Genomic DNA, 13115 nt, shown 5'->3' on the forward strand with positions numbered 1-13115 from the left:
ACTGATCCAGAGTTTAATCTAGAGCATACTGGCAGGAAATGAAGTCCAATCAATTGTGTTTGAAACACAGTTCCCTGCAATCCAACCAGACGTCGTAGCTGGATTCTTGCTCAGCACAGGTGGGCTGTCTCACCTGATGAGACCCTCCTCAGGTCAGAAATGCACCTCAGAACGAGCAAGAGGCTGGGTAGGAGATCCGTGGGCTGTGCCCATTGATCTGCAAAGGATTTAAACAGATCAAAGAGTAGCTGGATTGTCCTCTGTGAAATGAACACTAGAGAGGAAGTGAACTCCTCTGTTACGCTGTGCTTCACAGCCACCTAATTTTTTCTAACAAAATGAAACGAGAGATTGATACCTTTTGCTTAGCTCTCAACAAAAGGCCTATACATATCTATCCAGGATAGTTATGACATCTTGTGCTTTAGAACATTCCAGTAACTTGGAGTTTACACATTTTAGAAGCAATTGGTTATCATTAGAAAGAAGGGCTCAATAGAGCCTTCAGGACTGAATTTACCAATGTCCTTTTATTTTATTTAATATGATATGTGCTGAAGGATTTATATACTATGGCTAGAGTGAAGCCCATCACATACTATTTTAATAGTATAATAGTTTACTCCCCAAAACCATCTTCCATGAATGAATTTATTAGTATCATAAACGCAATGAATAAAATGTTGATAATCCAGACGATTTATGGCTCACCAGATATCTGAACTGTACCGTTTGTAAAACTCTATGGACGATGCTCCCTTCTACTGTTTGCTCCTATCATACATACATCCCAAATTATTAAATTTTAAATTTGCTCAAGGACTTTATAAACATCCGGAGCGTGTAATATATACAGTAAGATAAAACTGCCAACCAGAAGTCATAGCTTTCAGGATGGGAAAGGTTTCTAACTCATGGACTTACAATCCGAAAACACTTAGGAACTTGTTTTGTTCTTTTAAACGGAGGCCATCCGTGGCGCTCCTGATCAGTGCCATCACGCGTACAGCAGTGTTGTCCTGTACATCGTGGTCTAAATGGCTCTCCTAATAACACATTAGCCAAATTACAGACTTCCTTGCACTTCGAAGTTAAACCAGCCGTCCTAAAACTGGGTCCTAAGATCCTTTAAGAACTAACTCCCACCCCCCCCCAACCAAATCGCTAAATAACGACGCAGCAGTTCAAATGGAAACACAGCCAAGTCGAATGGTTTTGACTTCAAAGGGGATTGATAATGTGAGAGAGATAACTAAGTTTAAAAGATACTTGCAAGCTACTGGCGTCCTATTGACTTTAAACCAGGAGATAAGGCTCCTTTCCCAACCCTATTAGCTTGGAAGAATGAGCAAGTCGTCAGGAAATCCTCGTGGTGGATGTAAATCCAGTGCCCTGGACAGAACGCTTCAGCATTCATTTGCCTTTTAACTACCCAGGATCTATTCCTTCCGCAGAACTCTATTTATCAGAGGAGACAAATTCTTCATCTGTTGATGCATTTATTAGTTTAGTACTCAATAGAGAAGTTCAGCAGAGCCAACGAACACTAAGTCTCCGAAGAAGAAAGAGTAATGAATGAAGTCATTAGAGAATTCTCAGCAAATGCCCTAATTGTCATTCTTGGGGTGTAGGTAGTAGACAGAGATTCTTAATCACAATGAACTGGGGTTAAGACAATAATGCACCTTCTTGAAAACACTGGCCGTTATCTCTGGGAGCAAGGGAACAGAAACTGGTGCCAGTCATGAGCTGGGGCAGTTGTTCTGACCCCGTTTACTCACTGATGTGGTGACACTGGAGGTCTTTATGGTCCAGGGGATACGCAGGCCAATATGAAACAAAGGCATGATGGATATTTCCAGGGCCTGAGCACTGAGTGGGGGGTAAAGAACCCAGGTTCATAAGTCTGACTAAAAGTTTTGGTCAGCTTGGAAACTGGGAAATGGGCTTTCATACCCTCAGACACAGTCTGAGCTTAAGCTTTAAAAAGAAGTTTAAAAGAAAAATGAAAGAAAACTATGAATTGAGGCAAAAGGCTTGCCTGCGACTTTGATTTCTTGGAAGAAAGAACTTTGGATGATGAGAACGAGAGTTCTCTTCAGATAGCAAGAACTTCTCCTATTAAATAAGGACCCTAAGCACAGAAATATACAGTTGGGAGTTACATGGAAGGAGAACACGGCTCTTACGTAAGCAAAGAGTCTGAGTTCTTCAAAGCTGTCCTGCAATGAGCTGCCTGGAGAGACAGTAAACACCCTGGGAAAGCTGAGTGACTTCCTGATGGAGGTAAAAAAGAGAAGACCACGACATCAGGCTGGCGACTTTCAGGCACTCGAGCGTTTGCTGACGTGATGGTGGCAGTGGTGATGCTAGTGGTGGGGTTGGTGGTGATGGCGGTGACAGCAGTGGTGATGATGGTGGGGTGGTGGTGGACATGTTAACAGTGGTGACGGGGAGGGTGGCAGGGATGCTGGTGGCAGTGCTGGCATATGGAATAAATGATTGCTAATAGAGTCATTCCAAACCTGAGAGTTCATGGCTCCAGGAAGAGCTGTCAAATTTATTTAGATTAACAAACAATTACAAGGAGTTCAGATAAAAGATAACCATTTCAAAGTCAACATGACCTCTCCTGAGAAACAGGAGTAATTTAAACTAATTGTTTTTTTCTTTAAGCAATTAGAAAAAGTCTCCAAGCAATTTCCGCTTTGCATAACCCATCCCATGACGGTTTTAAGTTTTCCTCTGCTAATCTGAAAAAGAGTTTCTGTTAGGACTTAGGACTTTGTTCCTGCATAGTAACCATTCTCTACGCACTGTGAGCAAAACTGAACGCCACTGTGGACAGCGCTGTGACCTTGGATGAATCCTGATTTGGGCAAGGGCACAAAAACATTTGATCAAACCACCTTTGCAATCCCCATCCCCTAGGACTTATGTTCACTCCCAATATTCCTACAGAAATGGTCAGATGGAGACCAGGATCATTCCTGCTGATGTGGGAAAGCTCAGGGACTTGGAGATTGGACATGATGAAGGTTCTATAGCCAGTTGTTTGTTTGATGAACACAGGAATTTGAGGGATGTCCCAGAGTCTCAGCACAAGTTCCCTTCCATCCCCGAATCCCCCTTTCAGAGTACCCCTCCCAGGCACGCTCTTCCTAAGGCCTCATCAAGCCAGTTTGTGAATTTAGCTAAGCCCATCTTGAACTTGACTACCGCTGCAGCTTGCACAAGCTCTCAGGGAGGGACTCCCACAGGGAGACAGCCTGCTATACAAATGACTGGCTTTGATTTATTCTAAACCAACCTCCTTCAAGTTTTGAGGGGTACTTCTTTCACCAGCTGGTCTCACTGCGTCCTGTCTCTCTCTTTCCTTCCCAAGATTATTCAGAGATTTAAAAGTGGCTGTCAGAATTTTGATGTTGATTAACTTTATCTTGGGCCCTACAGAAATGAGAAAATGTCCTGACACTGGCTGGAAAACAGGGTTAAATATGCCTTTGGCTGGATAAAAATGTTCCCCGCTTTCACTTATTTCTTCTGAAAGCTAAGAAGCAGACAGGCCGGAGCCTGGGCGCCTCAGGTCGTCCATACAGAGGAAGCTGCGGCAGCAGGAGCAGAATTTCAACTCGGGAAGAAGCTCTTGGTTAAAAATGAACGCTGCTTATTCAAATTCCCCTCGGGTGCACACCTTACAGAGAGAAAGACTTGGTACTTATTAGCCATTTGAAGCCAGCATTCCAAGGCTTTCTTCTCTGTCAAACTCAAAGCTAAACGCTTTTTCGTTGTCCTCATCCTGCCTACGCTACCGCGTCCTTCAACAGAGAAGATTCTTTATCTTTTTAAACCAGTGATACAACTTACTCTATGCAATACTTAAAATTCAAGAAGGCCACCCTGGCTTATGAAGTTTGTCCAAGGTGGCCATGTAGGAGTTTTCCATCCTGCATTTCTAGTACTTTCATTCTACCGCACAATTCCTTCAGGTTCTTGCTTCTTGGCCCAGCCGCGAACGCGAGACCAACATTCTGGAAACGTCTGTCTCACCTCCGGTTCGCCACAGTCACACTCCTCTCCTTCTTCGACATATCCGTTGCCGCACTTCTGGCCCCCGAGGGACTGCGTCACTTCCGGCAGGTTAAAGAGGCACATACCCATGCCCTTCTCCAGGCTGGCCGCCAGGTCCTTCCTGCTACAGCTGCTGAATGCCATGGGGAACGGGTACCTGCAGGGAAGAGCCAGGACGTCAGTCGCCAGGGCACTGAAAGGCCTCACGCATCCTTCTCGTGCAGCTGTGCGTGGCACCCACGGGCACCATCTGCCTGGGTGGCCACTGTTAGTCTCCGTGAACAAAGGCTTGAGCGGTGTAAAATGAGGCACCTTCGACTACGCCCCGAGGTCCAATCCTGCAGAGTTCCAACACCACTGATGAGGAAGTGCTTTATCCAAAAAGAAATGACCTTTGGAGGGTTTTCAAATCAACAACTTTACATTGTGTCTCGTTACGGACATCATTGATAGTTCTGTGTGAAATGATATAATGGAAAGTGAATGCTTAGGATCTGTAGCTTGTAATATGAACACTATGTTCATATTGGAGAGTACAGAGATGAGAAAAGTACATTTAAGTCTTTAAGCCATTTTGAGTTTATTTTTGTGTATGGTGTGAGGGAGTGCTCTAACTTCATTGATCAGAAAGGCCATCATCAAAAAGTCTACAAATAATAAATGCTGGAGAGGGTGTGGAGAAAAGGGAACCCTCCTGCACAGTTGGTGGAAACGTAAGCTGGTACAGCCACTATGGAGAACAGTATGGAGATTCCTCAAAAAACTAAAAATAGAGCTACCATATGATCCTGCAATCCCATTCCTGGGCATATATCCAGAAAAGATGAAAACCAATTCAAAAAGATACGTGCACCCCAATTTTCATAGTAGCACTATTTACAAAAGCCAAGACATGGAAGCAACCTAAGTGTCCATCGACAGATGAGTGGATAAAGAAGATGTGGTACATATATATTGACACATACAATGGAATAGTACTCGGCCATAAAAAAGAATAATGCCATTTGCAGCTACATGGATGGACCTAGAGATTATCATACTAAGTGAAGTGAGTCAGACAGAAAGACAGATATCATCTGATATCACTTATACTTGGAATCTAAAAAATGATACAAATGAACTTATTTACAAAATGGAAACAGATTCAGACACAGAAAACAAATTTATGGTTACCAAAGGGGAAAGGCAGGGGGAGATAAAGTAGGAGTTTGGGATTAGCAGATACAAATTACTATATATAAAATAGATAAACAACAAGGACCTACTGTAGAGCACAGGGAACTATATTCGATATCTTGTAATAACCTGTAAGTGAAAAGAATCTGAAAAAGTATATGTAACTGAATCACTGTGCTGTACACTAGAAACTAACGTAACATTGTAAATCAACTGTACTTCAGTTAAAAAGAAAATAATAAAGGCAATCATTATCCCGAGGGCGGGGGAAGGTCCAAATGACTGAGCTTATCAACTCCACGGCTTCACAGACACAATCCCCATAGTGGGTCAGGGCCGGCTGATACTGGTTTGGGCCTATAAAGGGCAAACCACTGTCTCCCCAGGCACAGCTCTAAGAGAATGGAGGTGGTCAGAAGTGCAGGTCCTGCCCTTGCCTCGAAAACCAGGGCTACATAGGGATGTGGCCAAGTTGGCCAACTTCCCTGCAGAGCTTGTGCTCCCCCTTCCATGGTCCAGAGGGGCTGTACCACCCACCTTGCTCCTGGGTGGGCTGTGTGATAATTCTTGGTGATGGAATTAGCAGAGGGGAAATGACATGCGTCACTTCTGGCTGAAGGTAGTTAAGTAGCTGTTCCTTCCTCTCCCCTGCTGCCAGCTGTGCTCAGACCAGTCCAACGTCCTAGGAGGGGGACGAGCCAGACACAGCACCTGGTCCTGACTCACTGACAGCACAGAGCTCCATGGCGTCACATGCAAGGGAAACACATCTCTATGATGGTAAGCCCCTGGAAATTAGGGGTTTGTTTCCCACGGCAGCTAGTGGTCCCTAACGTATATAAAGCATCTGGCTCTCTTTTACGAATGCGCTTTCCCAGGTCTTAGGCAGCGATTACCATAAGGGCTAAGCACACCAGAAAGCCAGGTTTTATTACTTGGTGAGGAAGCAGGACTTGCTGACCAGCAAGCCCAAGCACCCTCTCCCATGAAGACAGGATGACATTATAATTGGATCCCAATCAATTGGCCAAACCAACACGTGCTGCTAGATTTCCCTGAAGACCGCAGACTAGCCACCATTCAATGATTGAGTCTGGCAATACTTCAAGATCATGATGAGTTCCAGGGCCAAACGGGTAACGCTGCACCATCTCCCCACGTGTTTCCTATCAAGCTCAGGTTATTAACTCTGAAGTAGAATGCTAATCTACAAGTAAATTAGTACATGCAAGTCTTGCTCTTGGATACAAAGACAGTAAACCAGGACTTCGCTGTAGTGCTGTAACAAGGTTCCTTTCGAAATCTTTGTAACTTTCCGGGCAGACAGATGGATTGTTCCTGGTATCGAAAGTGACACTGAATAGCTTCAGATGATAAGCCACAAGAAAAAGTGTAATTTTGCCCATTTGAAGAGCTTTGTGTTGAAAAGACGACAGTACATCACACAGGGAATTGAGAGCAGTACTTCTCTTTGCAGTGGAAGAAATGGAAACTTCTCCAGTGTAAGCATTTCCCAGGACGGCTCTATCTCAAGGCCTGACCCAGGAGACTAAACCTCATTCTCACTCAATGATACCCAACCAGGTGCTGTGATGAGCTCTGACCAGTTCATTCTGGGAGGGCACTGATTTCTAGAAAATGTTAAATTAGGAAGGACACAAGGATAAATTGTAAGCCTCGGGAATGGTTTATAAGCAAGATTAACAGCAGTTTATAGCAAGATTAACAGAAGCCAGGTGAAAGAGGGGTATCAATCACCCTGCTTCCCAAGTGAGAAGATGCTCACGAGCGTCCAGGGATTAGAGGGCTGAAACCAGCTCCAGGAACAGCTCCGATGAGCCCTCCCATCTCACTGTCTTTCAAAACAACAAATACATTTTGGGTTTTGGGGGGGATTGACATTAAAAAAAAAAAAGGGATAGATGGGCTTCCCTGGTGGCACAGTGGTTGACAGTCCGCCTGCCGATTCAGGGGACACGGGTTCGTGCCCCGGTCCGGGAAGATCCCACATGCCGCGGAGCGGCTGGGCCCGTGAGCCATGGCCGCTGAAACTGCGTGTCCGGAGCCTGTGCTCTGCAACGGGAGAGGCCACAACAGTGAGAGGCCCACGTACCGCAAAAAAAAAAAAAAAAGGATAGAAACAAGATGAATGAGATCAGTTTAAGTCCAGGATTTAAAATTCAGAGTATTTGGGAGAGGAGAACAGATCAACTGTTAGCAAAAAAAAAGACTCTTTTCGTGTCTGTGCTGGATGTGGTCAGACAGAAGTCGAGTTATCTGCGTAATGATACATTTCTAGTTCTCTTAGTTTTTTCCTATTCTGTTGAAGGACAAACCCCAGGTGCTCTTAAAGTTCTCTCCCATTTAGAATCATCCACCCAATTCACAGCTTTCCAGCCTTGATCCGAGGAACAGCGTCCAGGCGCGAATTCCTCGAGGTGCCTCTGCTGTAACAACAAAGCAGCAATGTTCTCCTCAGATGCCAAACGAGGTGTGGATGAGTTCACCGACACTGAAACTGATCCTTGCTCACCGTCACTCACAACACAGGGCCGGGCCTCGCACCGTGTAACCCGATTTCACCAGCAGGACGCCTGCCTTCAAAGTCAGTATAATTAAAACCTCCAGCAGCTGCCGGCCATGGCTCACAGCTCCTGCGCCCAAAGCACATGCGAATAGGTCCTCTCTCCCTGCAATCTGGGCCTTTCTGACTCGCTCAGAGGGACCCCGGGGAGGCCCCTTGGGAAGGCCAGCGACCCTTCCCCACACCTTCCTGCCCTCTCTGTGGGCTGGACTGGTCAACATTCCCACCTCTACGTGAGGATGGAGAAACACCTCTGCCATCCTCCACGACCTCTCTTGATGACAAACGGCAATGTGTCCGAGGAGCATTTTGTACCTGCAGAGTATCTTTACTGCATTCATCCTTTCATGATTTCTCATCATGGGGAACAGATGACTATTTCCCTCTGACAGAATATTCCTAAGCCCTATTTGGGCATTTAGGGAAAGTCAGGCTTTTAGAGGAAGAAAAGCAGAGTAACCTGTCACTCATCATTCAATTATTCTGCAAATATTTATTCAATACGTACTATGTTCCAGGCATTGTTCTAGGCTTTGGGGAGATGGAATGAATAAAACATACACAAATCCTGGCTGTGGTGGAGCTTGCAACTAGTGGGGCAGACGAATACAGAAGATAAGGGAATCAATTACCTATTAGCAAGGAATGAGCATTAAAGAGAAAAGTAAGACAGGTCAGGGGGAGACGATGTGCGAGGTGCTGACCTTTTAGGGAAGGTGGTCAGGGAAGACTTCATGGAGGGGAAGGCATTTGGGGCTCTCACCAGAAGGATGTGAGGGAACAAGTTGGAAGAACATCCGGAGGAAGAACGTTCCAGGCAGAGGGAGGAGCCTGTGCAAAGGCGCGTGGGCAGGCGTGACTGGCCTCGAGGACTTTGTTCAGCAGAAAGCAGCAGGCTCTTCTGTCAGTAACACACACCCAGAGGGGCGACCCCCTCCCCAGAGAAGACCCTAAGCCCTTGGAGGTCAGGCTGATGGCAAAAGACTACCATGGAGCATCATTAAATGGGGGAGGGGAGCTTTGCCCTGCATGGACCAAGCACTGATAATGGCTAAAGGTAAAGGTACTTTTCATAAGAATTTCAAACTCTTATTCCCCCACACTTTTTTTTTTTTTTTTTTTTTTTGCGGTATGCGGGCCTCTCACTGCTGTGGCCTCTCCCATTGCGGAGCAACAGGCTCCGGACGCGCAGGCTCAGCGGCCATGGCTCACGGGCCCAGCCGATCCGCGGCATGTGGGATCTTCCTGGACCGGTGCACGAACCCATGTCCCCTGCATTGGCAGGCGGACTCTCAACCACTGCGCCACCAGGGAAGCCCAAGCAAACTAATTTTGATGGACAAGCAAGGGTCTGCCCATCATCTCCCTTCTGCTGGGATCATCTTGGTTGATCGGTGTGTAGGAAGGAAGGAGAGAGTAACTAAAATCTATATCTAAACCGATGGCCCTCCCTCAGTAAGCAGAATTCAGTGATCTAAAATGATTTCATGCAAATCAAAACTCCACTGAGATGCCACCTCACGCCAGTCAGAATGGCCATCATTAAAAAATCTACAGAAAACAAATACTGGAGAGGGTGTGGAGAAAAGGAAGCCCTCCTACACTGTTGGTGGGAATGTAAGCTGGTGTAGTCACTATGGAGAACAGTACGGAGGTTTCTCAAAAAACTAAAAACAGAGTTGCCATAGGATCAAACAATCCCACCCCTGGGCATATATCCAGACAAAACTATAATTCAAAAAGATACTTGCACCCCTATGGTCATAGCAGCACTATTCACAACAGCCAGGACCTGGAAACAACCTAAATGTCCATCGACAGATGAATGGATAAAGATGTGGTACGTATACACAATGGAATATTACTCAGCCATAGTAAAGAATGAAATAATGCCATTTGCAGGAACATGAATGGACCTAGAGATTACCATACTAAGTGAAGTAAGTCAGAAAGACAAATACCATAGGATATCACTTATACGTGTAATCTAAAATATGACACAAATGAACTAATCTATGAAACAGAAAGACTCACAGAGAACAGACTTGTAGTTGCCAAGGGGAAGGGGGGTGGGGGAGGGATGGAGTGGGAGTTCGGGGTTAGCAGATGCAAACTATTATGTAGAGAATGGATAAACAACAAGGTCCTTCTGTATTAGCACAGGGAACTATATTCAATATCCTGAGATAAACCAGAATGGGAAAGAACATAAAAAAGAATGTATGAATATGTTTAACTGAATCACTTTGCTGTACAGCAGAAATTATCATTGTAAATCAACTATGTTTCAATGAAAAATAAATAAAATGATTTCAAATCTCAAGAGATAAGGGAATTTTATGATACCAGAGTCCTGTAATTACAATAGAATCCTAATTTACACATATTTGAACACCTTTTACAATACATCTAAGTGGTCACTGGTTGCACAGTGCCTAGTGCACAAGAGACGTCGCTAATTGTTGGCTTAAGGACTCAATGAGCAGTTCATTGGTTTGCATGAAAAATGGGCCAGTGGACCTCGAACAAGACATGGAATCCACTCCCCAGCACAGTGTCAGGATCCACAGACAGGATCTATCAGCACAGTGCTTATTCAGACTGCTACTTCTCCAATTTGCCCACACGAAAGAACGCCTCCAGGGACATGCTTGCTCATCAACCCTGCTTCCCAGATACCAACTCTGCTTCTGAATTTTTTTTTTTTTTTTTTTGCGGTATGCGGCCTCTCACTGTTGCGGCCTCTCCCGTTGCGGAGCACAGGCTCCGGACGTGCAGGCTCAGCGGCCACGGCTCACGCGCCCAGCCGCTCCGTGGCATGTGGGATCTTCCCGGACCGGGGCACGAACCCGCGTCCCCTGCATCGGCAGGCGGACTCCCAACCACTGCGCCACCAGGGAAGCCCGCTTCTGAACTTTTGATGATAGCAGAATGAAAGTTTTGGGATAGTACGTTCACTCCTCCTTCATTCATCTACTCACTCACTGGAGAAGTAATTATTATATTTAAAGCTCTGAGGAGGATCCTATGATGATTAAAATATGGCCCCAACCCTTCCCACTCTCTCCTTGCTGGACCTTTGCCAAGGGAACTATTGGACACACCTACTCCCCACACTGCCTCTCCATCCCTATAAATATTAGAAATACAATACATTCACATACATAAATGCATCATGCATATTTATTCACATATAGAAATTATATAAAATATATAAACATATATAATTATATTGAACTGATGATATACACTATACATACTTGTTTGGAATAACTATTTGAGAGCCTGCTTTAAGCTAGATACGATGGGTACTTTTTCATAGTAATATTTTCTTCTTCTTTATACTTTCTTTTTAAATTTACATTTTAAAACAACACAAGGAGATAGGTATTGTTATTCCCATTTTGCAAATGAGGTGAAGGCACTTGTTTAAGAGTTCTCAGGGGATGGCAGAGACTGGATCTGATCCCAAGTTCAGTTATTTACAAAACTTATGTTCTTCACTACAGATATCATTTCAGCCCTGGATCACCTGCAGTAAAACTCTTGAAACATTGACAGTGATCAATACAGCCTTGATGTGCTTATTTACATACGAAGGAGGCATCCTTCCATCACTCAAACCACCTGCCTGGATCAGGGCCCCTCAAAGTGTGGTCCCAGCTTCAGCATCACCTGGCAACCTACCAGAAATGCAAACGACCTGCCGCCTGAGAAAAAATCGGGGGTGGGGTCCAGCAACTGTTTTAACAAGCTCTCCAGGTGATTGCATTTTACATTGAGGTAAAATTCACATAACATAAATTCACCGCTTAAAAATATATAATCCCTCGGCTTTTAGTACATTCACAGTGTTATGCAACCATCACCACTAATTCCAGAACCTTTTCCTGAGCCCCCAAAACAAACCTCATCCCGTGAAGCAGTCACCCCTCATCCCCTCTCCCCCCGAGTCCCTGTCAACCACTAATCTGTTTTCTGTCTCTCTGGATCTGCCTAGTCCAGACATTTCATATAAATGGAATCATCCAATATGTGACCTTTTATGTCTGGCTTCTGTCACTCAGCATGAAGGTTCATCCACGTTGTGGCACTATTAGTACTTCACTTATTTCAATGACTAATATTCCCTTGTAAGTAAGACTACACCACAATTTGTTTATCTATTCATTAGTTGATGGTCCAGGTGATTTATCAAATTATCAAAATTAACGCTTGGGAACAACTGACCTCAGTTTAAAATTCAAATGTTGTAAAGATCATATATGGACAAATCCACACCTATTTGTGTGAACAATAAGAAATGCAAACTAGGTGCATTACAGGTCAGCTTTCTTGCACTTAAACTAGAAATAGTTCTCTTTTCCCCTGTGGTTCCATTTTCTAAGAAAAACTCAAGGTACAGCGTTTTGAAACCTCATCTGATTGTAGGCATGTGCTAGAAATTCCAAGAGAATCTGTCTCACAAAGCCAAATTCAAAACACAAATGAATTTTTCAAATATCTTTGTGTTAGAGCAGGTTAACTGATTTATCATCGCACTCTGTATTAATTAAGGTACCAGCAAAGGTTCTGACTGTGAACAGAAAGGTGTTTCTGTTCTTAAGTTCCTTCCACTTGTTTCAAACTCCAAAGTACGATACTTCTGCCTTCCTTTGGCTCATTTTGTTCCTTTCTTATTTCATAGCTTTATTCCCTGGACTGTTAATGAAAAGAACATTGAATTGGGCCATACAGTTGCTCATGACATTGCAGATCCCGTGTAGCCCATGGTCGGTAGTTTAAAAAGAAAAGCCTCAGTTTCTTCTACAGTTTTCGGCAAACTCATCACAACGTGCTTTTTAACGTTTCATAAATTATCCCAAATATGCCAGGACAAGCAGCTAATTGAATTGACATATAGCAGCGACAGGCTGGTGCAAAGCAATAAAATTCGAGAATTATTCAGAAAAGAACCCCCTTTGCATGATACGTTCCCTTGGCAACAAGAATGCTTTAAAATGATTATACCTAGGACCCAGAAAAAAGTGCTGCTTTCAGCTCACGGGCAGAGAATTTCTTGCAGACACCTCACCAGGGTGCCTGGCTCCTGTTCAGATGTGACCTCTTTAGTTAGACGCATCTGCCTTTTTTCCTAATATTTACCAACCAAGGACATTTGCAGGCAAGTTTACCATGCTGAATGCAAGGTTAGAAATAAAAAGCCGATGAAATAAACCACCAGGTGATTTTGGAAAACACACACACACACACACACACACACACACACACACACACACACACA

At 44.4% G+C, this 13115-nt stretch overlaps 1 protein-coding gene across 1 annotated transcript in view; it reads right to left on the minus strand.

Annotated features, from left to right (window-relative positions):
* The window catches only part of LOC114908456 (disintegrin and metalloproteinase domain-containing protein 12-like), a 668284-nt gene that overhangs the window by 62226 nt on the left and 592943 nt on the right, over positions 1 to 13115 (minus strand). Inside the window, exon 15 of the mRNA XM_029244622.1 lies at positions 4051 to 4228. Coding sequence (XP_029100455.1) covers positions 4051 to 4228 — 178 coding nt within the window. The remainder of the gene's footprint in view (positions 1 to 4050; positions 4229 to 13115) is intronic.

Source organism: Monodon monoceros, unplaced genomic scaffold (assembly GCF_005190385.1).
Source record: "Monodon monoceros isolate NGI ecotype Baffin Bay Population unplaced genomic scaffold, NGI_Narwhal_1 Super_Scaffold_4, whole genome shotgun sequence".
Lineage (NCBI taxonomy): Eukaryota > Metazoa > Chordata > Mammalia > Artiodactyla > Monodontidae > Monodon > Monodon monoceros.